This window comes from Oryza sativa, chromosome 1 (assembly GCF_034140825.1).
Source record: "Oryza sativa Japonica Group chromosome 1, ASM3414082v1".
NCBI lineage: Eukaryota > Viridiplantae > Streptophyta > Magnoliopsida > Poales > Poaceae > Oryza > Oryza sativa.
In genome coordinates, this window is record NC_089035.1 from 29066134 (window position 1) to 29091673 (window position 25540).

Below are 25540 nucleotides of genomic sequence, written 5' to 3' on the forward strand. Positions count from 1 at the left end.
CGCGTCCTTTACATATACCTAGATTCCTTGAGACATTGTCTCGAAGTACAGGGTTCTCAAATTTACTCAATCATTTGTTTTATACTGTATTATTTTTAAGAATAAAATATGCGAACAGATCTTAAACTTGGCCCGAGGTGTTAGTTAGATCCATCAAGTTATAAATTGCACATTCAAAAACATAATTTTGGTTTAATGTATCAACCATAGTCCAAAACACTTTTGATAAGCTATGGTTTTTGACGTGGTTGTCCACGATGGCTAAAAGTTTGCATTCGACCCCTTCCCTAACCACGGTGGTAATAAATAGTAAGCATTTAGCCCTTCAGCTACAACACATCGAGATCAATTATTTTTAGCCCTTCAGCTACTTTTAACCATGATTGCTAAAAGTTTGCATTCGACCCCTTCCCTAATCACTTCAACTCTTCGGATTGAGTGGTGATGGGCACAATGGTGATTAGAGTGGCGGAGATCATCAATAGTCAGAGGTCCTTGGAGTAGAGATAGACAGTCCCCGTCTCAACAATATTCTCGATATTTTCCTCCGATGACTTGAAGACAACGAGCTGCTTGGAGCATCCACGACAGTGATGCCAAAAATACCACACTTTTCCGCCATCCTCCCCTCCTTCCATACATTTAGCCTCCTTCCTCCCCTCCTTCGCCACACCTCGTCTATCTCTACGCTTCCTGCATTTCATGCCACCATTAATCCCCCCCCGATTAAAAATATGAGAATAAATAGAGAAGAGACGGTCAGGTCGGGGATAAATCCGCGGGGAGGGGGTAATTGCAAAATTGTTTCTGTTGTGGAGCTTCGGAGGAGCCAGAATACAAAAGTTTTATCACCACCACCGTGTTGATACCCAAGACATGTCAAAAGTGATTTGGAGGACGGATAATACAATAATTAAATCTAAGTTTTAAAAACCAGCAATGTATTTTACTATTGTTTTTATTTATTATATTCAACTTTAAGTACAGTGTTACTACCCACCAACCATAGGTCCATACACCTTAATGCTCCTACCAGTTGGAGGAGAGCCTCATCAGCGGCCATGGCGGCTGCCAACCTCAGCCGATCCGCGACATTCCTGTCCGGGTGAGTCCAACCGCTTCGCTCCTCTCGCTAAATCTCATCTCCCCAACTAAACAATAATCCAAAGCTAAGCACATCACAGGAGAAGAGGAAAAGGTTCCTCAGTAGTGTGTGTTGTCTGTGCGTGAGCTCCCACCTCCTTCCCTTCCCCCTCCCCACCAAACCCCTCTCCGATCCAAGCCTTCCTTCCCCCCTCTCTCTCTCTCTCCCTCGCATGCCGGCGCGCTCGCCGAGGCGGCGGCGCTGCTGACCATGGGCGGCGTCACGTCCACCATCGCCGCGCGCTTCGCCTTCTTCCCGCCCACGCCGCCGTCCTACACCGTCGTCGCCGACGCCGCCACGGGCCGCCTCGCCATCCCCGAGATCTCCCGCCCGCCCGCGCGCCGCCGGCGGAGGGACGGCGGCGGGGACGCCTCGGCGTCGGGCGCCGCACCCGCCGAGGACGAGGACGGCACGGAGGTGGTGCGCCTCCGCACGCGGCGCGGGAACGAGATCGTCGGGGTGCACGTGCGCCACGAGCGGGCCTCCGCCACGCTGCTCTACTCCCACGGCAACGCCGCGGACCTCGGCCAGATGTACGGCCTCTTCGTCGAGCTCAGCCGCCGCCTCCGCATCAATCTCTTTGGGTAACCCCCTCTCTTCGTCTTCTCGCTTCAGCTCGTTTGCTTTGCTAGTTTTAAGCTGGATTTGGCCCGGGAGCTATGCGGTTTCCATTAGGGGAAACTAACTTGGAGTTGTTTCGGAAAGAGGCGTGCTAGCGATGTGTTAGTCATTTGGTGCGCATTTATTATTTAGATTTGTTGTTCCTATATCTTTGATTGGTTGTTATAACTATGCTAAGCCATGGGTTTCACACTGATCTCTGGACCTAGTTAACGGAAATTGCCCCTGTGACACATGGATCAATCTGAAATGTTTGGATCACACACAAATGGACATGACATTTAGAGGCCGATGAAATTGGGAAATTCAGTTGTATTTAGTAGAGGCAGTTAGCTGCATTTGTCTTCCCTCCAATGTTAGTTGCTCTACTTGTCACCAGTTTACCACTATACATATAAAATCGCAGCCAAGGCGAATTAACTCTTTTCTACTGCAGCTTTCTGCCAAACTGCCCCCAATGACTACCTGATCTTTTTATTATTACTGTTATAAGGAGATAATACTAATTTAGTGCAAATTTGGAGCTGGAGACTTGAGATTTTGGAGTCACAACTTGTATTGTTTAAAGATAATAAAAAGGTTAGGGACCTAAGCTTAGTGAAGTAGTTGGCAAGGTGCAAGAGATTGTGAACACCTAGCAGGAAATGCAGAGTTTCTTCTTTCCTTTTTTCAGTTTTAATTATACCAGAATATCTATTAGTTCTACCCTAAGAACATGGTCTGTTGTATTGTACCGGTGTACCCTACATTGTGACTTTGCCAAGAAAGCAAGATAATGTATTTTGTGGTGGTAGCTTGGATTTTACACAAGAAACCTTTTTGATGATGAGATGGTGTGTTGTATTTCGAGGCATAATTAGTGGGGCTGTCTGGTGGATCACCTATAGTGGTTGCCTTGTGCAGAGAGATGGGCATCATATATTTTTTTTGGATTCCAATTTCCAAGAGGGAAACCCTCACAACCACCCAACATAATTCCCACTCTATCTGTTTGGAAAGTGCAGATTGACCGTTGATTCTGTCACAGATTTCCTTTCATGATCATAAAATGAAAACTATTCTATAGTGTTCTTTTTTAGACTGGAACTAATCTTGTTATTGCAGATTGATTGCAAAGCACCACAAATCCTCTTAGTCAAAAACTCTAGGAAAATTTGATGTACTGCATTCTCATGTAGTATAAAATTATATCCTGTCATAGTATTCAATCTCTTTCAATTGCAGAATAGGCCTTTGTAGATTGGTGCTTGCTTTATTATCAAACATAACACACTAAATAGAGTAAAAAATAGGAGAATGCGATTTTCTGAGCATCATTTTAACAGACACCATATGTTCAACAGGTATGATTATTCTGGATATGGGCGGTCTACAGGGAAGGTATCCTTCAGTTCTTATTTGTTGGTTGCTTCAATTTTAGCTTAAGTAGCAAAGCTAATCTTATGCCTAACACATCTTAATGGACAGTTTATTCTTCCATTGAACAGCCCACTGAGTGTAATACATATGCAGACATTGAAGCAGCATATAACTGCCTCAAGGAAAAATATGGTGTCGCAGATGAGGATATAATCTTGTATGGTCAGTCTGTTGGGAGTGGTCCAACCATTGATCTTGCTTCTCGTTTGCCAAATTTGCGAGGTGTGGTTTTGCACAGTCCCATTTTATCTGGACTAAGAGTACTATATCCTGTCAAAAGGACGTATTGGTTTGACATTTATAAGGTAAACTTGATTTCTTTTCACCTCTCCCTGGAATTCTTGTTTCTGAATGCTGATATACTTTCCCTCCATGTTGTAGAATATTGACAAAATTGGCCTGGTAAATTGCCCAGTGCTCGTAATTCATGTAAGTCCAATTGTTTTACTGTTATTTTCATTCCCACTAGTTGCTAGTTACTTCATATGTAATAAATTACTCTAGTGCGTAGAGAACCTGAAGATAGATTATTCCTCTTTGAATTTGTTGTGAAATAGAAGATTCGTGCCTAAATACTCGACGAGCCAATTATGGTAATTAGACACAATGAAAAAAAAAGAACAATCTAGAAACACAGTTATGAAGGCTAACTGACGTTCTGTTATTGAGTGCTGTCATTTATCGTCAGAATTGCCATCTTAGAATTTAGGTGCTCTTGTTGTCGTAACTGAACAATTCTAATGCTTACATCAGGGTACATCAGATGATGTCGTTGACTGTTCCCATGGAAAGCAGCTGTGGGAACTTTGCAAAGTAAAATATTCACCGTTGTGGCTAACTGGTGGTGGCCACTGCAATCTTGAGCTTTATCCTGATTATATCAAGCACTTGAAGAAGTTTGTGTCAAGTCTTGGCAAAAAATCATCAAAACCTGATCTTAAAGAGATAACGATGAAGGAGGGTGCTTCTAGTAAAGATTCAGAACCTGCAAGCTCTGAGAAACCCCAAGAAGCTCCAAAGTGCTCCCAGATCTCACGAAAGAGCTTAGATAGTCGAGTTGGGAAATCAAAAACTGTGGATGTTCCTGAAAAGCCACGAATGAGCTCAGATGATGTCGACAAGTTCAGGAGGAGAAGATGTTTGGTCTGGTGATATATGATGTGATCCTCTGCGCGGTTCATGTAGCAGTAGCTGAATACAATAGCATGAAAATCGAGCAACTGTATTACATCGTATAGCGAGGAACATACCAGCAGTTCAAGCAGTTCTTATGCCTTACGGGACCGGAATATGAGCTGTTAAATAAGGGAGAAGGATCAGTATGCTGCTGGAGTAAATTATCATATATCCATCAATGAACTGAATCTCAACAATGGTAACATCATGGGTAAATTAACACGTACGCCATCATCCTGTTTTGCAACGCCAGTAGGATTTCCATCATGTAAAAGTGTACCATTATTGTCTGTAATCATGAGGGACAAAAAACTGAAAATTTGCTGCCGCTTTGTGCACAGTCTAAAGCCTTGACACAAGGAGCAAGATATTCCAGTTGGTGTTCAAATGTGTGTTGTGATGTTTGTGAGTTTGTCGGTTTAGCTAGCTTCTGATTAAACTCTTTCCGTTTGGGAGCTCAAATGACCCAGATTGTGACTAGTACCTTATCTCTAGGCATCATGCAAGGCCGGACCAATCCCAAACTGTAACATCCACTAAGTACATATCCATATGTATCATCGGTCATCACCACTCTAAACATCTTATGTACATTCCCTCTGTTCTGGTAGCCCAACAAACACATATGCACACATCACCAGGGAAGCCTGGAAAGTGGGGGAAAAAAGGTCTCGCACCTCTCATACAACAAGCACACGCCTCAGCGTAATAGCAGTAACACACATATTAAGCCTCGGTGGCAAATATACTGGTCTAATCTAATAACCCGCTGGTCACTGGCTAGTGTTAGGAGTCGTCTGCCTGCTATCCCACTGAGCATGCACCGTGTCGGGAGATAATGGCGGGTCAGGTCCCTTCTTGTCTTTGCCTCCATCTTTCTCCATCACGCATAGGTCCTGTACCCCCTTGAGCCCCTCGAGCACCTCCTTGATCGGCGGCCTCATCTCGCCGTTCTGCTGCAGGCACCGGAAAGCCAGCTCGGCGACCATGGTCATCATCTTCTTCGTCGCCGGGTCGGACTCGTAGCCGAGCTCGAGGTCCACGAGCTCCTCGAGCTGGCTCTTCTGGATCCTGTTGATGGCCATGCCGGCCAGGTTGATCTCGTTCCGCTGCCGGGTGATGTCCACCGCCGGCTTCGACGAGATGAGCTCCACCAGGACAACGCCGAAGCTGTACACATCGCTCTTGTCGGTAAGCTGGTAGCATTGGTGATACTCCGGATCCACGTATCTGCAAATGCACAAGAACAAAATTGAAAAAAAGGGCATATTAGTTAGGCGTAAAAATACGAGAAGCTCTTGGACAAACTAGTTGATGCATCGTATCATATCACTGCGCCTGGACCGGTGAGGCGACGTGGACGTGACACGCTGAAACGTGACTGCTTACCCTGGGGTGCCCTGGGGAGCGGTGGAGACGTGCGTGACGTCGAGGGGGAAGAGGCGGGAGAGGCCAAAGTCAGCGACCTTGACGTGGAAGTCGGCGTCGAGGAGGATGTTGGTGGTCTTGACGTCGCGGTGCACGATGGGTGGCTCGATGGCGTGGAGGTACGTGAGCGCGGCGGCCGACTCGACGGCGATGTTGAGGCGGAGCGGCCACGAGAGCGCGCGCTCCTGCGCGCGGTGGCCGTGCAGGTGGTCGGCCACCGTGCCGTTGGCCACGAACTCGTACACCAGGAGCAGCTCCCTGCTCTGGCTCGACGTGCACCCGTAGAACATCACCAGGTTCGGGTGCCGCAGCCGCGACAGGATCGCCGCCTCGTTCACGAACTGCTCCACCCGCCGGTAGCTGTTGTTGTACAGCCGCTTCACCGCCACCACGCGCCCGTCTCGAAGTATCCCTACATTGATACGTCAACATTGACACATTGTTACTTTGTAAGTAAGCATCAAAGCATGAAAAAGATGTTGCCGTTGTCTGTCACAATGTATGTGTACCTTTGTAGACGGTGCCGAAGCCGCCATCACCGAGCTCTCTGTTCTCGTTGAAGGAATCGGTGGCCTCCTCGAGCTCCTCGTAGCTGAAGAGGTGAGTCTGCAGGTCCTTGACACTGCCGGACTCCATGTCGCCGCCCATGGAGCGAGGTGTCCCGCCGGAGCCGCTGTACTTGAGGAGCTTGGAAGACGAGTTCACCTTCTTGTGCTTTCTCTTGCGAACGAAGAAGACGGTGGCTATTAATCCAAGAGCGAACACCGCAGATAATCCCCCGCCAACCACACCTGAAACAGCAGCGAAAGAAGTTGTAAATCAGTTCAGGCTGTAATTCCTGTAAACCAAAATCAGGATCAGCATTGTTTTGAGGATTTTTTGCACCTAAATTTTCCCCCGGTATAATTAATAAACGTTAGTTGTACTGACAAAACAGAATGAAAATGCTCATTAATTGATCTGTATGTGAGTTACCTGCTATAATTTTTGTCTTCAAGTTCGATCCTGCATATAATAAGCAAAAAACAAAAAAAAAAGATTTGTCAGGAAAATAAAATTAAAATGCAAGCTGAATGCCTACTTTTGGTTTTTTGATCAAATAATTATTTGTTTTGCATCTGCTGCTGATGTAAATAATGTAATAATAATTATAAAGAGGCATTTTTGGGAACTTGACCATGTTTGCTGTTTTCTCCTGGTAAGACTGTCTATAACTCTATATAGCAACCTACAAAGACTGGAAACCTTGCACATAATTTAAGGGATGGCTTTATACCTTTTGACTACACGTTTGCAGCTATGAACTATGAAAATTTCAAATTTGGTACTAACATAAGAAGAAGATCCATGATCTTTTCTTTTTATCTTTTTTCCCTTATTTTGTTGAAAAAAAAAAACTATTTTCTTTTGTGAGGATATGGTGCATCACGTCATGCTAGATAAAAAGATTAGGACTTTGGAAAAAGGTTGTGGCAAAGGGTACGTGGTTTTCTTGTAGGTAAGATATCAACATCAGAAAAGAACACTGAAGATCAGTTTCGAGAATGAAAAAAAAAAAAGAACACAGAAGAAGTCATAAAGCCAAGCAAGGCATACTCATTGTACGCTTTACAGGAATGATCAGGAACATTTCACCATGACGTCATAGCATTGGAAAAGCATCCAAACAAAAGATCAATTTTCTGTGTAAAGTCATGGTTCCTGCCAACATTTCCAGGTTTTGAGCCTTAAAAGTCGCCTGGCCTTCTCTTAGGTTAGGTTAAAAGATGAGTAGATCAGCTCGACAGAAACATGCATCCCAAAGACCGTACACAAACAGTTTGAACCATAGATTTTTTTTCTGGTCCAAAGTAATTGCATAGCCCCATATCTGAAGCAAGCAGATGTTAACTTGTCAATTGCAACTCCTAAACAAAAGATACTGCCTGTGGCTTCGGTTCTCATGTAATGAGTAATGTGAACACCGGAAGTGCAGGTCACAACAATCAATTCAGGCTTTATTAATTGTTTTTTTATGAAAAAGAAAATCAATTCAGGCTTACAGGTATTGTGCCTTTCGTTCTGAAAGTGTGTGATAAGATGTCGACCTCCGAAATTAACAAGACTGGGACTAGCACACATCAACTTTTGCTGTGTGTCGACAAGTGGACCGCAATTCACCGCACCAAACCCATTTATTCGTCGGTTAGCTCTTGCCGGGAAGCGTTATTGTACTTAACAGAAGGAGCTGGAGTACTGAACTACAAACTGTTCTAACACTCGACTAATTATGTGTGTTGAGCCCACGTAGTATTGTAGCACCGAAACTAATAATCACGGAACGTTGGCACACCAGCAAGATACACTCGAACACTAAAAATGGAATGATTACTAGTAGAAGTGATTGGCACAGCAGAAAGCTGCACTATAGACAACTAAAAGCGGTAGTATGATAAGTAGAAAAGATCAATCAAAATTCTGGTGTCCACAGATATAGCTATGTGCATATTTAGTTGGTGCAGGGCTGGAAGTTATACTTTCTTTGTAAATAAAGAAAAAAATCAACAGAGCTCAACGGTTTCTGAATTCTGAACCGGAATGTGCCCCATTTGAATTGGAGAAAAAACAAAAGAATTGAAATCCTATACTATTCATGTCTTTGATTCGTAGAAATGAGAAAAGAAAAAAACGTAGAAAACTTTCCTATTCCTACGATTCTAGAGGAAAAACGTAGAAAATTTAATATCCACTCTAACCTCTTGGAAAACTTCCCTCAGTCTATCTCTCTCATATGATTTCTGTGTTTTTCCTGTGTTCCAATCAAACGGTCATTCATGTGTTTTTCCTATGTTTTGCAATACTCTATTTTACACTTGCATTCCTATCAAAATCCTGTATTTTTTATATTTCTCCGTTTTTTTATCCCGCGATTCAAAGGGCCCCTAAACTCTGAAGCAAGTAAAGCTGCTTGACTGCTTCGCTGCGCATCTAGTTAATCTACTCCCTATTAATATTTCTTTTCCGCGTCACCGTACAGAAGCAGACGTGATCGTCGTAGCTAAACGGGATTAGCAACCGCTAATCAAATAATCTCCGGGACCTACGGATCGTAATCAAGGAGATTTATGGAGAAACGGTGCTATTCCACCATCAGGGCCTTTAATGCTTCATAGTGCGCCTCCGTCGAGCGAAGAGAGGTACGCGAGAGTACGAACTGGACTGACGCACTTAATAAACGCTCCGGTCCGTTTCACACGCTGATATTTCTCGGCATGATCTACTCAGACCATGACTGCATGAGTGCGATTTTTGTGTGAACTGTGGAGGAGGCTATCCGAATGTCGCGTGGATTAATCGCCAAGCGACAGGCAATGTGCTAATTAACCAAGTAATGATTCGCCCGGAAACTCAGCGTACTAGTACTTATACTAGGCTTGGTTTTGATGAGGAAAAAATTAACGGCTTACCGGCCAAGCGCAGGGTGGAGTCGGATATCTTGCTGCAGGCGTCGCTGTCCACGAGGCCATTGGCGCAGAGGCAGCCCAAGAACTTGCCGTTCTGGTTGTAGCCGCACTTGCCGCTGGTTAGCTCGCACCGGGAGCACCGGTCGCTCCGGTCCCAGCTCATCTGGAACCCCTTGCGGAGCGACGCGATGTAGCCGTCTTTCCTCCACGCGGGATCGTTCGCGTCGGACGGGAGGGAGCCGCCGAGCACGGGCACGCCGTACACCGCCGAGCACCCGCGGTGCCAGAGGTCGCCGGGAGGCAGGGGGCTCGCCGGGAGCAGGAACGACTGCGTGGGCGCGTCCTCGGAGTTCTCGCCGCAGGTGAGCGGGTGGATGCTCGGCGGCTTGGGTGGGGCATTGGCTGCCGGCCCGAAGGCGCAGCGGAAGAAGAAGATGAGCATGCCGACGGTGTCGGCCAGGTGCAGCGACGAGGGTGCCGGTGGGATGGTCACGTTATGGCTGACTACGGGGCAGGTGCCGTTGGCGACGTCGGCGTCGGCGAGGGAGACGGTGAGGCTGGCGTAGTCAATGCGCGACACCGTGTAGCTGTCGTTGCCCAGCATCATGACGGCCTTGCCGCCGCCGCCGCCGTCGCAGATGATCTCCAGCCCCGGGTACCCGCAGAACGTGGACGAGTTGGCGTACTTGGGGAGCGCCCTGGTTGCGTTGGAGAGGTAGAACGGGTACCGGACGATGACGCCGCCGCAGGTGATGGAAGCTTGCGCGCCGCACATGGCGGTGTCGTAGGTGTCACCGGTAGGATCGCCGAGGCAAGCGGCGGCGACGAGGAGGAGGGGGAGCAGCACGCGGCCGCCGTGGTGGCAGAGGCGTGACATGGCCGCTTCGTTGCTCTATTGGCTCAAGGTTTCTTGTGTAGCTCTGCGTCTGCGCGCTGCTTTTGGTTTGGGTGGCCCGTGCACCGCGCGCGCGCCCCGCTTATAAACCAGCGTGACGCACGTCGGGCCAGGAGCAAGGGCGCAAAGCTGAATTCGTTTCTGGGGTGAAGGGGGTGGGTGGGCGGTTACTAGTGCATACGGCACATGGCTATCGATGTGGAGCCCGTGGCAGCAGCGACACGGCAGCTTACGGCCACTCTCGCGAGTCGCCGAGTTACCGTCTCTCGTCCTATCCCTGTCCTTGTCCCGTCGCGACTCGGGTGTCGGGGAACTTCACCTTTTTTAAAATTTTCGTCAAAGGAAGATGCTCTTCGGTCTACGATATTCTTTGGTGTTTTGCTTCTTCCGTCCAAAAATAATTATAGTTTTAAGTTTTTATTTATAACATTTGACTATTCGTCTTACTTAAAAAATATAAAATTATTATTTATTTTGTTTACGACTTACTTTATTATTAAAAATACTTTTAAGTAGAACTTATCTTTTTATATTTACACTAAATTTTTAAATAAGACGAATGGTCAAACTTTATAAGCAAACTGTATGACATTTAATTTGGGACGAAGGTAGTATACTTGTTTTTATCTAGAAGGGCTAATGATTCACTAATTTGGTTGGTAACGGAGTCACCGGCATTAGCAGCATAACAGGAAATCCTAATTCGCGTGAACACTTCATGGTCGTATCACGACCAATCCGAGGCTAGTGTTTAAGGATGTGGGAAGAAGGAAGTGAGGGATTAGATTTAGAAGGATGATTTGGGAGACGGCGAACCAACGTATATGAGCAGACAACACTGTCATAGCCCATAGCCATGGGGTTGGTTGTGGGTGGTGGGACAATGTTTGGTGGCAGGGGCAAAAACAAGGCAAAGGCGGGGGGAGGCCGGCCAAATAGGGCCGCGTGACATGTTGATGCCTTTCGGCGCCGGGGAGGACGCACGGTGGCAATGGTAAGGGGGGAGAGGGTGTGGGTGTGGAGAAAAGAGTTGGCTTGGTTGCCAGATCAGTCTGGTTAGAGGGAGTAGGAGGGGCTCACTAGAGGGAGGTATTCGCTGTCTTCGTTGCTAGAGGGAGGACACTCGCCTGCCCCTTCTCTTCTCCATCGGAGGAAGCTTGCCAGAGTGAGGATGAGGGAGTTTGCCGGAAGGAGGTGGAGAAAGCTTGTTGGAAAAGACGGTCACTGCTGTCGTCGCTAGAGGGAGGCCACTTGCCCGCGACTTCTCTTCTTGCTATGTTGCATGCGCTGATAGGTGGTGCCTCTCGTGTGCAATGGAGCATTGGAGAGAAAGAAAATAAGGTGGAAAGAGAAAGGAGAAGAGCGAGCCACGCGAATGCTCGCCCATAAGAGCCCCCCCCCCTCAGCGCCCCCCAAACACCAACATAACTCAACTTTTCTTGAATGATAGTTTTAGTGGTATTTTTGCAGTTTTCTAGTGGCAGTCTTGCAATAACGATTCAAAGCAGTGGCAAATTTGTAATTACCCCTAAATTTATCTTAATGTTAAAATTTCAAGCATTGATAAACTTGGAAAATACTTAACTTCAAGAAAAAGACATGCATAGTTTTGCCTTGGAAATTACTTCCATAACCAACAAAATTTATTTTGCAGATTTATTCTAATAAAAAAGGCGCATTTGCAAATTTGCCACTGTTTTTTTCAATTTTGCAAGGATACCACTCGAATGATAGTTCTAGTGGTATTTTTGCAATTTTCTAGTGGCAGTCTTACAATAACGATTCAAAGCAGTGGTAAATTTGCAATTGCCCCAATAAAAAATGTGGTAAAGTGGCACCAAAAATAAAAAAAAAGTCAAACAACGTGTAGTTATAGCCAGAGGAAGTTACTTAGCAAATTAGCAAAGCAATAAATCAGCTGGTGTGGGTTTAACGTTACCTACACAAATTCACGGGGATTGCCATTTAGTACAACTACGTTCCAAGCACATAAGTACATTTCTGAAAACTTTTGTAAAAATACTTTCCTGCGAAAAACTTTCATCTAAATTAATAAATGTGCACATGGAAAACTCAGGTTATATATTCCGTACATCCACCATCGTGAGAGACTAGATGGGATCGTGTGGAGGATAATACCGAGTGTTATTATTTAGGTATGGTCATTTAAGGGACTGTTTATCTAATGTTCGATAGAAAATCTGTCTAAAAATCTATTAAATTTAATTATAATATATAAGTGATGTGTAGTTATAATATACTTAGGCTATACGTCACATGTGCCTATACAAAACCCTCACCCACTCAGTGGGAGAGGGATGCACACGTGACTCTTATGTCGGGGATTGAATTTGTGCAGGAACGTGATATTTTTCCTTGCACGAATCTCAACTTACCTCCAACGGGTTAGCACGAATTTTGAGGCACATCTAATTGTTAGAAATCTACCAAATATAGCTAAAAAATTTGTCGGGTAGGAGAAAACTGTAGACTATCTAAATAGGAGGGGTTGTTCGTGTTGTACTTAAAATAAACCTTACTAAATTTTGTCAATGCTAAAATTTTTGGTAAGTTGACGATATTACTAAAATTTTGGCAGGATTCTTTTATATATTTACCAAAGTTTGATAAGAAATTAAATGTATGCACATCTTTAACAACTTTATAAAAAAATAGTATAGTTTGAAATAGCATCAATCTGAATAGCCTCGAGAAAAACAAATTTTCTAGGATTTGCTGGGCTTACTCAGGCCGGACTTGGGCCGTGTTAGTCAGCTGCTGTTCACAATATCTAACACGGACTAGCGAAGTACCTTACGTACACGGTACACGCGGGCCGCGGCCACGCGCATCGCTGGCTATGGAGTCCCTCTCCCGTACCAACGCCACGCCATGGAAAATAAGCGCGCGATTGGCAACGAATTGGTCCCGCCGGACGGAGCTCCGCTGCAAATCTGATGACTGTTCAAGCCTCCCAACTCAATTAGCCCCTCCAGTTCCTGGGCTCGTGGCACGCCAAAATATCGTGTAGGAAGACGCAAGCAGAGGAGAACAGCAGGGGAAGGCGTAAAGAGGAAAAGGAGACCACGGAAGAGGAAAATACCAAAAGAAGACGAAGGCCCAAGATATCAGCTATTATTCAGGTCAGGACTCGAGGAAAAGGATCGTGTTTAACGGCCATCTAGATGGGCACGCTTGTGGACGTGTTAGTTCGTCAATATTTGATCAATGCTAAGGCCCCTTTAAATTGTAGGATTGAGAAAATATAGGAATAGGATAAACGTAGGATTTTGATAGGAATGTAAGTGTAAAACAGAGAATTGCAAAACGCAGGAAAAACATAGGAATGGCCGTTTAATTGAATCACAGAAAAAACACAGGAATTGGATAAGAGAGATAGACTCAAAGTAAAGTTAGCAAGAGGTTGAAGCTCTAGCTAAATTTCCTCCAAAATCTCTATAGAATTGTCCATTCCATTGGAATTTCAAAGGATTGGATATGATTCAATCCTTTGTTTTAAAGAGCTTCATAGGAAATTTTCCTATATGATTGAAATCCTCTAAAATTTCTATATTTTTCCTCCAAATTAAAGGGGCCCTAAAAATCTGTTTCTTCGGAGGACAAGGAAATAGCAACAGCTGACTCTTCAGCATATTTGCAGAAAAAAAAGATTGCCCCCGGATCGATGGAACGCAGTATGCAACGATATGTAGTGCTAATAAGTATCAACTGGAACCGGCAAAACTAAATTAGCCCCTTTGGCCTTTGCAAATAAAGTGCAAATCGAGACACGAATGGCTTACCGGTGGTTAAGTCGCTGGAACCGCACCTGAGAGAGCGCACTCGTCCGTTTAGGCACAAGCAGCCGATGAATTCCCCGTCTTGGCTGAAACCGCACCGTCCTTTGGACTCCTCGCACTGCGTACAATTGGGGGGCCTCCTGCTATCGTTCACTGACAACAGGAATCCCTGACGAAGAACCTGGCCGTATCCACCCTTCCTCCATGCGTCACCTTTTGGGTCCATCTGTTGATATTTGACCACAGGAACTTCGAAGGTTTTGCAAAACTGCGACCAGTTCCCAGGCGGCACTTGATCCTTCGGAAGCACGTAGGACGGTCCAATGAGACCGATAAAGCTGCAGGTGATCGGGTCGATGTTTTCCGGTGGGAGGAAGAGATTCGGGAAGGAGCAGCCGAGAAAGAAGACGAGGTAATCCAACGACATGCCAGCAGGGAAGAACAGCCATGAGCCCTGTGCGAAGGTCACGTTGTGATCGACTCTTGGGCAGCCGCTGCTGTCGTCGACGACCTCCTTATCGACCAGGGACACGTTGGTGATGCTCCCAACGTTGATGTAGTTAACCTTGTACTTCTCGGCGCCGTTGAGTTGCAGGATGGGCTTGCCGTCGTCACAATCGATCGCCAGGCCGGGGTATCCGCAGTATGAGTTGCTGGACCCGTTGATATATCCCGTCTTATCAGAAAAGTAGAACGGGTATCTGATACTGACATCCCCGCAGGTGGTTGTTTCCTGCAGGCACATGGAGGTGTCGTAGGTGTCATTGGAAGCGCCATGGGAAGCGGCAACCAAGACAAGGAGGAGCGGCAGCAGCCGCCGCCGCCGCCGGCATAGCAGGAGAGGCATGGCTAACGAACTCAGAGAAGGCGTTTTTTGTTTTTGCTTGCCTGCAGATTAATTTGGTGGTGGACCGGTCGTTGCCGCCACGGCGCGTTCCGGTGTTTATAGGTCGCGAGGACACGGCGAAATTCTCAGAAGGCTGCAAACACCGGTGGAGTCATGACAGGGACATGGCGGCACATGATGGGAATTGGGAGGCTGCTTGCTTGACCGCGATCATTTGGGTCTCGCAAAATGGCCAGTTAGTGCCGCCCCTCACTGTTGTTGTTGCGTGGAGGCTCGCGTGTTTTTCAATTGGTTGACGTCCTGGAAGGAGGGTTCTTGGTGTAATGGTGTCCGGAAGGCTTTTCTCTAGAAGATCTGCGTTCCGAGAAATTACTAGTTCAACGCTGTTAATTACTCTTCTCGAACAACATGGACCCCGGCAATGCCCCGGTTCACTCTTACCTATCGGGGTCTACTGCCTTCTGATTGAACACGATTGAGCACGCTTTTGTCCAACCCCTGAAGCACATCCAGCCATCCAGGACCAGGACTCCAGGAGAAACAACATACTCACCTGACCCCCCCAGCCGTTCGATTGATAAAAGGTCTCTCTAGTCATAAATATTTGTTATTTAGTAGTATAAGATTTAGTCAAACTTTAAATAATTTACCTTTATATATTACGTTAAGTTAATAAAACCTAACTATGATATTATATGTACCTTGCCAATAAATCTAATAATCGCAGTGACTGCGCAGTTATCACCGTGAACAGTGAGAGAACCGAACAAAATTTATCAAAAGAAATTAAATTTCTTTGATCTTGGTAGGATTACTGGGCACTTACCATTACTGCACCCTGGCGGTGACCAATGGTAAGAAAAACCCTTGCTTAGAGCCATCCGACATTGATCTTAGGACACCTTAAGTTTGGCAGGTTCATTTTTTAATTTCTTTTTCTTAAGTTAAACTTTTCCATCCAATTATTTCAGTTTTATTGTTTCATATTTTCTGACTTCAGTTTTATTTCATATATTAGTTTCAATATTTTCATACTACCTTTTCATTTACGATTTTTCCCCTCTTTGGCTATTTTCCAATTTTTCAGATTTTCAAGGTTTTGGAAGTGGTTTGCAGCGGAAGCACAAGTGGTGGGGATGGGATAATTTGTTTTGTGAACTTTTTTGAATAGCTTTAAAAGTAGCCTAATTTTTCTAGATAATTTGTAAAACAACCCTCCTGACTTATTTGCATTTTTTGCCATACTAGGCTTAGTGACGTGGCGGGACAACTCTACCGTGGTTGGTGACAAATTACCATCGCTAAGGGCAGTCCTAACCCTCCACCTAGGATGGTGTCTATGGCATTAACTACATTGCCATGTAGGATTTTTAGCTTATGTGGCACTATATTAATTAAGAGAAAAAGTGAAGAGAGAAAGAAACTGGGTCTCATGCAAGACACAGCTTCAACACGAGAACCTATACACTAGACACTATCAAGTTTTGCATTGGGAGAGAATAATGTCTTCATAATAGATGAAGAGTAAATATGATTGGTAGAGAAGAGATATGATGTATTTATTAATGACCCATTTTAAGAAACCATGGGTTGTAAAGTGTAGTTTTTATTGTGATGTCTTATTGACATGGTATCATAGACACTACTTATGGATAATATGGGTTAGGACTGCCCTAATCCAGCTGCTCCTGGTGTACTTTGCGGACGCTGCGCATCCGCAGTGCCCATGGCTTATCTTTTTTATTATTGAGGGACTTTTGTGTTGAAAAAAAAATTCTAAAGATAATTAAAACTCTCTAGGGGTGGTTCACCCAAATTAGCAATAGCCAATTATATGGTCACACCAACTTGTAACGTTTTTAGACGTACAAGAAAAAACTTGTCACTCCAGCATGAGTTCAATGCTGAATTGCTGATTAGTGATTACCACCTACCAGACCATCTTCTCAGTCCTACTGGTCACTTATAGCAAACAGACTCTCTCTTCACACTGTACGGACCTCTGCTCTATAAAAAGCTCCTCTCTTTGTTTTGCCAGCGCTGCAGGCCACCTGATGAATCTCTTTTCACGCAAAGGTGTGGATTTGGCAAAAAAAAAAAAAAAAAGAAAACTAAGCAACTCAGGTTAATCCGTCCTTGTCGAGTGAGGAAATTAGCAACCAGAGTTTCTAATTCTCTACCTACCCACCAAAACTAGGCGATTTTTTTCCGATTAGATCAAGTCAAGAACATAACATCGGCAAGGGGCAGGCAGCCACACCGGGAAGGAGGGGGTAACGACTACGAGATGCAAATTATACCAATCAACGAGATATTGGAATGCTGAGACGGCATGCCAGATGATCGACTAATTGTTGGCTTTACAGAATGGAGGGGAAAAAAATGAAGGATCGGCATCGAAAGACTTACTTGATGTGCAATCCGTGCTGCTCACCTTCCCATCGGCGCACAAGCAACCTAGGAATGTCCTGTTCTGGCTGTAGGCACACTGTCCCCGGGATTGTTCGCACAGGTTGCATTGTTTATCTTTCCTTGATTTCCATGCCAGCTCGAACCCCTTCTTAAGCACTTGACCGTATTCACCACTTGGGAGCGCACTCTGGCTACTTGAATTAAGAATACTCCCATTTACCGGCACGACGATGACCTGGCGGCAGCGACTGGCCAATTCGTACTCCATTGGTGCCTCAAGCTCGACGGAGGTGAACACGAATGAATCTCCACCGTCAGGCCAGTTGCTGAAGTCTTTGCAGTTGATTTGGTTCTTGTCTACAAAACGAGTCAGCCCTGGATCCATTGGTGGTAGTGGTACAAGGTTGCAGCCGAAGAAGAAGGTGAGGTTGTCACGGGGGCCGGTGTACTGAAGCCACTCATCGGCCTGGGAGAAGGTGATGTTGTGGCGCACTCTGGGGCAGCTGCCGCCGCGGAGCGCATCGGTGTCTACGAGCACGATGGTGCGACTGTCGTAGATGATCTCCAGGATAGTATAGTTGTCTCCGTTGAGTTGGATAAAAGGGGTCTGCTTACTCCCGTCCCAGCTGCAAGTGATATTCAAATCGGTGTAGCCGCAAGAAAACTGAGTGTAATCATAGGTTTCGCCGGTTGCGTTGGAAAGATAGAAAGGATATGAGATATTGACGCCGCCGCACTTGTATGATTTGGAGCAAATGGAAGTGTTGTAAGTGTGTGGGAGAGGCGAGCCATCGGAAACGGAGGCATGGACGCCGATGAGGAGGAGGAAGGAGAGGAGCAAAAGCGGTAGGTGAGCCATGGCGGCCAGGCGAAGCAGGCGCATATCTTGCTACTTCGCCGGCTTTTAATCCTGGCACCAATTTGGTTCGGTGAGCCACTGAGCCCGCGGTATAAGACGAGTCGTCGTCATGGAGCAAAGAATGCTGGTTTTGCAAAAGGTTTTGGTTGGTTGTTGGGGTCCGGAAGTGGGCCACACGAGAGGCAGGTGATAGGAAGAAGGAAACAACTCGGTCTCTGCGTGCGTCTTGCGGTGTGTGCCGATTCACTGGATCCACGGTGTCATGAAGGACACGCTGCCGTGTATGGTTTTTAGCTTGACTTCAATGCTAATCACTAAATTAGCCTTGATTGATTAGTTAAATCCGACATTTTTATATGTCGCCCTCCAGAAGATCCTTTTTTATATATAGAACTGAGCACGAGTGCATTTCGCCGTTGGGGATTAGATATCACCGTCGAACGGCACACGAACTGGTACCATCGAGGACGGTCATGATCAACAGACAACACAGGTACACATTGGATTGCTCATCTACTCAGGATGGTCAGGTAGTGCCACTGCAGTTTTTTTTATGATAAACTACTCTGTTTGACAAGAGGATTCTCGCCGCCGGCAGGTAGGAGTTAGTAATAAAAAAAAAAGATGAAAGGATATTTCAATTAATCCTACTACAAGTATACTCTAAAGTCTAAATTTGGTCCAGGTATAGATAATCCATAGGCTATGGTGCCTTCATGAGTGGTGATATGGGCGGCGACAGAACCGCCACGCCCCATCACCCCACCACCGGACCACCTTCCCTCCCTCGCCGTTGCCTAAACATGCCACTAGAATCCGTGCGGTTGCAACGAAGGCAATGGCGGGGGCTTTTTTCCTTTTTCTTCCTTCAACTCCTAGAGACCGTGGCCATGACATCCATGTCACCGTTGACGTCAAGGACGGTTGAAACAGCGAATGACAATTGGATATGGTGCGAGGTTCAGATGAGCACTTTGCGACGATGTTGGGAGCATGAGATGGCATATGGCAGCGATAACCATGCTGCTGGCGATGACATGGATGATGGATCTAGCACCTCGAGCAAATCCAGTGACCCTCCCTCTTCCGCTTGGGCATGAGGCCGCCAGTGATGGGAAAGGCCAGATCTGACATACCGGCTCCTGCTCAGCCCCTGTAGTTGGGGTGGGACTGCTCGGTGGGACGAACCCTAGGGGTAATGACAACGTGGCATGTATAATGGTTGTATGGCATCGGCATGAAGAAATCCTGGCGGCATGACTTGACGCGGCCCATCTAAGCTGTCTTAGGTGGAACATGATTGATGAAGGGGCATCAATGCATCAATCGATGATGTTGGACGGTGATGTGCGATGGAGCTGCAATGGCAGGTGACAAGCAAAATTCTAGCCTTATAGGGGTGATGCGTTTGGGCGTCATGGTCCTTCTAGGGGACGTTGTCGAGGTATCCCCTCTCTCCCACATCTAGGGTTACTTTCCTTAGACGGGTTGTGAAGGTGCTTTCAACATCACATTCTTCTTAGAGGCGTTGCCTAGAAGGTTATGTTTCTTTGCCTATACTGCCTTCAGATTGTTTCAATGGTGCTCTTGGATGGAGATATGCTTTTGTGAGAGACATGTGGATTTTTCTTCTCACCCTCCATTTAGAACCTAATTCTTAGAGATGTCCGGGAGCCAATGTGTGTTTAACTGGTTGGAGATGGTGATAGTCGGAATAGTTGTGGCCTGTTGTAGGACTGGCAGGCAGCAGCGACGTGCAGGTGTTGTTGGTGCCCGTCGGTGTTTTTTTTTTCTTTTTTTCCGATTAAAACCTCCTATGTATATTCTTGTTACCTTTTTCTATATAATAGAAACTTAGCATCGTGTTCATTTTTTTTAACAAAAAGATGATCATACTTGTGCCCATACGGATGCCACATGCTAATCTTTGCGTCAATGTCCCTTTTATGTAAGGAATAAAGTCACGATCTTATCTTAATCGCTTGTTCCAAAATACTCATTTAACTTATGTACTTACTGTTTATTGCCTACGAGACGGTGTTTACATGGCAGTCCAATAAAAAACAATTTTCTAAAAAAGATTCCTTCAGAAAAGTAAAAAATAATTATAGATTCTACTTCTTCCGTTTCACAATATAAGACTTTCTAGCATTGCCCATATTCGTATACATGTTAATGAATCTAGACAATATATAAATATGTAAAAGTTTTATATTGTGAAACGGAAGAAGTACATATCAATATTGTCTATGCCCTTGTCTCTCTCTTCCCTTCCATTTCCACATCCCCTATCCCTCCCTCCTCCCTGCTCCTGTGCTGCCTCTCAACCCCGACAACCCCCATGGCCACCAAAGTCCTTCACGAGCTCCACTGCCGCGTAGCCTCTCCTCATTGATCTCCTCCACGCCGCATGCAGTGCACAGACAACCCTCTCCCTCTTCCTCCCCACAGGCCACATCTCTCTCGCACACAAAAGAGGAGACATTATTTGGCTATGTTTCACCGCCACGATGCCCCCGATCTCTTCTAAACCTTGTCAGCTCTCTAGTCCTACCCAACTCCCCACCTGTTACATAACTCTACAATGGTCGTCAACTCGTCGTCACCAAGAAGGTCATATATTATGAGCCTTCCATCTAGTGAATAATTACTTGAACTTTCTTTTATTAAGTGAACAAGGTGTATTAAACGAGGTAAAAGGTATTTTGCTGAGAGCTAATTGATCCCTAACTATATACTAGTAGTTTAACACCTCCAAATCAAAGAGGCCCAGGGTTTACATTACCGGTTGACGAATTTCTCAAAAATATTACTGGTTGACCACTAAATTTCAAGCCCCATCGGTATCACGGTTTTCAATAAATTTTGATCGGTTTTCGATAAATTTCAACTGAATCTACTGTTTAACCTTCAAAATTCCAATCGAAACTTAATTCCGAGCCATGTAGAAACATCGAAATTTCATGGAATTCAACCGATTTTCGTCGGAATTGTGAACCCTGAAGAGGCCCTTAAAATTTGAATAAAAATCTAGACTATCTGAGAGAGTTAGAGATTCTTAAAAAAAACTTACATCTACTATAAGCTCTCCAAATCAGGGTTTCATATATCTCGCAATTATCGTGGTTACCGTGCTTACCGCGGGGTACGGTAGGGGAAACCGACGATATGGTTTGGATGAATTTTGACAAAATTCAAAATTCCAGAAAAAAACGAAAAAAATTGAAAAAAAACATGGATGTAGTTCTTGAATTGTACTTGCCAATGGTGAAGAATTTTTTTAAATAGAGTAAGCTAAATTCAAATTTGAGGGTAAAACCGAAAATAGTTTACAAATTGGAAAAAGGACGACAATATTGGGCCTCAATTATCCTACATATTCTTTCAATTATTCTCAATTTCTAATTTTCTACACATATTCAACTATATTTTTGATTTTTTTTCACTATTTATTTTTTATTTACATGATTTTACCTACACAGCCCCATGCAAATATCACGATTATCGCAGTAAACCGTGCGATTATCGTGGTTAAACCGTGAAACCGCAAAGTTTTGAATTTGAATTTTTGGATGAGATTTTTGTGCATTTTAGGCGGTTACCGCGCGATTACCGCCGTTATCGCGCTACCGCGGGGTGGCAGTAACCCCGGTCCAAACGATAAGGTAAACCCTGCTCCAAATAGGGTCTATATTACTATCACCACATGATCTAGAATGAGAACGGCAAGATCTCATTGCTGTAGAAAAAAAAAGGCAGTAAGGAGTATAAAATAATCTATAGCGATGCTACTGTTGTGGCTCTTTCAGACAATTGTGTACGGAGAACGGAGCGATGGATTAGTGCACGATTAATTAAGTATTAAGTAAAAAAAACTTTTAAAATAGGTTAGTATGATTTTTTAAAGCAACTTTCCTATAGAATTTTTTTATAAAAAATACACCGTTAAACAGTTTGGGAAGCGTGCGCACGAAAAACAAGGGAAGGGAATGGGAACTAGAAGAGCCGAACATACTTCTCTCTAGGGAATGGGAACTAGAAGAGCCGAACATACTTGTCTCTAGCAAGACATTTTTGCCTCAGCTTACTGAGAGTAGCAACCAGATAACCCCTTAAACCATATAATCATCTACTCGCTCCGTTTCAGGCTGTAAGCCGTTTTGACTTTGATCAAAGTTAAACTGCTTCAAGTTTGACTAAGTTTGTATAAAAAATAATAATATTTTCAATCCAAGCCAAATGTATTATGAAAATATATTCAATTATTGATTTAATGAAACTAATTTGATATTATAAATATTACTATATCTGTCTATAAACTTAAAACTTAGTTAAATTTGAACTAGTTTGACTTTGACTAAAGTTAAAACATCTTATAATCTGAAACGGAGGTAGTATTTTGTTCGAGGTCATCCTCTTTATTATTATTTTTTTTGGAAAGGAGAGGTCATTTTCTTTAGCTTGTTTTACTAATGCTCGTATTAATTTGAATTATACGCAATTGTTATTGTGACTAGCTCTTAATTGAGCATTGTAGATCCATATACTCTACAGGTAAGAACACTATCGCTGGTTGGATTCTCAGGAACATTATAGATCCATATACTCTACAGCAATATAACGACACTATCACTGTTTTTTTAATAACTTTTGTATAGAAACTTTTTAGAAAAAAATATTGTTTAGTAGTTTGTGAAGCGTGAATGCGGAAAACGAGTTAGGAGAGGAGAGGTTGGAAAAGAGAGAGGGAACGAACGAGGCCCCGTTTGAATCGTAGGATCGAGAAAACGTAGGAATAGGAAAAGCGTAAGATCTTGATATGAATGTAAGTGTAAAACAAATTATTGCAAAACACATGAATGACCGTTTGATTGAACCACAGGAAAAACGTAGGAATTGGATGACAGAGATAGACTCAAAGGAAAGTTACCAGGAGGTTGAAGCTCTTGCTAAATTTCCTCCAAAATCTCTATAAGATTGTCAATTCCATATGAATTAATTTCAAAGGATTTGATAGGATTTATAATCCTTTGTTTCAAAGGGGTTCATAGCAAATTTTTCTATAGGATTGAAATTTTCCAAAATTCCTATATTTTTCCTTCAAATTAAAAGGGCTCTAAAAGGAGAATGCTACCATATTTAATACATGTTGCTTTGTTAATGGGGGCCGTATCTGTATGGGTCAGTCAAAACTGTAGTGATGGTCCTGAAGCGGCTGATTGGAACCTTCAATCTATCCGTCACGTAAAAAAATAATCTAAAACGAGATATGATATTTTTTTAGTATTTTTTGGACGGAGATAGTAACTTTGATATGCACAGTGCTGACATCCTCTGCATTAATGAAACCTTCGATGCAGAGTATCCATCCTGAATACTTTGTCTGTCCAAAGAAATTAATTTTCTACCTACATGTCTTACCAGCGGCTACTTTAATCTGCGGATAGTTGGAGGAACAAATAAAAAGGAGCTTATCCTGAGTTGTGTTGCGTCATGCGTTTGCTTTCCTACGACCAGTCCCAGATCAACTGTAGCACTAGTGATTCGGGAAGGGGTATTTGGTTTTACTTAATCCAAAGTTTTTAAAAAACCCTTAAATCCCCACGATGCTGATTGTACTTGCATCAATCGTGGTTTAGCCATCGAGTGTCCTGTATACTTGCACAGGCTTTAACTGCTTATGTGGCCCAGGATCGACACATCACAAACCGCTGCCGAACGCGATATTCAGTATGAACGGAAGAATTCAGCGATAGAGTCGTACCAATCTAAATCGAATCAGCTTTTCAAACTCCCAACCCCAGAGAAGATCAAAAGAGACGTGGCCCAGCGACTTTTAGTCCACGGGAGTCGTAATATACTAGTAGCAAGCGCAACAAGCAACTGGTGGCGAGCAATCCATCATCATCTATTCAACGCGGAATTGATGTGTGCGCCAATGGGGTATCGATCCGTATATATGGGTAGGATAAAAAGAAAAATTGTTTTATGCACCACTGGTTCCAATTTGCCCGCACCAAATGCTACCTCCGTTACGGAGACTTGTCCACTTGACCACTTTTTTACTGCTATGCTATGGGCCACTGAAATCATTTTCTGCTCTGTCACACTCTAATGGAACCAGGAAAGTGTGGAACAAACTATCAAAAGAGACTCGGTTCGTTCTGGCAACTAGTAAATTCAGTGCAGCAGCAACTGCTTGGAGAAGTTGATTATTCGTATTGGTTTATTGATCATTTTTAGTCTTTCTACTAGTAATTCGAATTCGATATCCACGGCCCCAATTCTGAAATCCGAAGCAAGCAAAACACCGAAGAGAAGTAATGACATTGTAAGAGGAGAAGAGGCATGCGTACCGCAATGGCTCTTGGTCGGGCCTTCGTCGCAGAAACAGGTGAAATCCATGGTGGTGGACGTCTCGTTGTGCCGGTAGCCGCACCACCCCTTGGTTCGCTCGCATTTGCCGCACTTGTCGGAGTGAGCGCTGTATGTCAGCTCGAACCCAGCGCTCAGCACATCGCCAAATGATCCGTCCGCGGGAGGAAGACCCCCGTGCGCATCCACCATGGCCTTCTTGTGCGCATCGATCACCGGCGCCACCACCACCGTCTCGCACTCGTAATCGTACGCTTCACCCGTGATCCAGCCATCCAGGAACACGTACGAACTACCGATGTGCTCTGGTCCAGCTCCACATCCAGTTAGCTTCACAACGGAGGTCGAGGACAGCAAGGAGGAGTTGCTCTTGCAGTTGTAGAGGAAGGTGATGTTGGAGTCAGAGGACGCGAGCTGCAGCCAGGAGTTGTCGTCGATGGTGAGGTTGGCGTGTAGGTGCGGGCAGCTGTTGTTTGTGTCGGAGTGTTGCATGTCGGCGTCGGTGAGGGAGATGGTGTGCTTCCCGTACTCGATGTCCAGGACCCTGTACTGGTGTGTCCGGAAGGGGAGAATCAGAGTGGTGTTGTCCACGCAGCGGAGGCCAAGGCCGGGGTAGCCACAGCCCAAGGCGGATGAGTTGTCGATCAGCCAGAACGGGTAGGCGACGGGCACGTCGCCGCAGGTGGCGTTGCGGCAGGCGGAGGGGGAGGCATCGGCCGCGGCGAAGAGGGCGAGCACGACGGGGAGGAGGAGGAGCGGAGGAGGCATGGTTGTGTGCAGGGGTGTCGTGTGCGTGTGTGGAGGAAGGGAGAGGCAGAAGAGCTCCCGATTTTCCAGGCGAGACTGTGTGCGTGAGAGTCAAGTGATCGGTGGTGGAGTTGGGTTGAGTTTGCTGAAAGCCTGAGACTGACGCTGGTGCATCCGGCCGGACGTGGAAAGTTTGCGCGGCAGCTAGCGGTTGCGTTGGCGCTACCTCCCCTCGTCCCGTCGTCCTTGCATGCCCCGCGTATTAATCGCGGACGGCGACGGAGTGGGCCTCGCCGGTGGGTGGTCGGGTCGGGTCGGGTGGTCACTGTTCTGATTGCGTTCTACAGGTAGTTCGAGGACGTGTTGATTGTCGA

General features: G+C 45.1%; 2 protein-coding genes across 5 annotated transcripts; one reads left to right on the forward strand and one right to left on the reverse strand.

Annotated features, from left to right (window-relative positions):
• Positions 1-1165: 1165 nt before the first annotated feature.
• LOC4327946 (uncharacterized) lies at positions 1166-4748 on the forward strand. Its single transcript, XM_015794344.3, has 5 exons — positions 1166-1728; positions 3109-3145; positions 3253-3489; positions 3566-3613; positions 3938-4748. The coding sequence occupies exons 1-5, from the start codon at positions 1355-1357 to the stop codon at positions 4334-4336; spliced, it is 1095 nt and encodes a 364-aa protein (XP_015649830.1). The 5' UTR covers positions 1166-1354; the 3' UTR covers positions 4337-4748.
• Positions 4749-4882: 134 nt separating this feature from the next.
• Positions 4883-25279, reverse strand: LOC4327947 (LEAF RUST 10 DISEASE-RESISTANCE LOCUS RECEPTOR-LIKE PROTEIN KINASE-like 1.2). 4 transcript variants are annotated; one of them, XM_026020155.2, is made up of 5 exons: positions 24401-25279; positions 6764-6793; positions 6298-6579; positions 5750-6200; positions 4883-5590 (listed from the first exon to the last, which is right to left on the reverse strand). In XM_026020155.2, exons 1-5 carry the CDS (start codon positions 25185-25187, stop codon positions 5134-5136), a joined length of 2007 nt encoding a protein of 668 aa, XP_025875940.1. In that variant the 5' UTR covers positions 25188-25279; the 3' UTR covers positions 4883-5133. The 4 variants fall into 4 exon arrangements, with proteins under 4 accessions (XP_025875940.1, XP_025875938.2, XP_015649821.1 ...); XM_026020153.2 differs by lacking the exon at positions 24401-25279 and adding an exon at positions 17183-18064; XM_015794335.3 differs by lacking the exon at positions 24401-25279 and adding an exon at positions 13930-17041.
• Between the last annotated feature and the right edge of the window lie 261 nt (positions 25280-25540).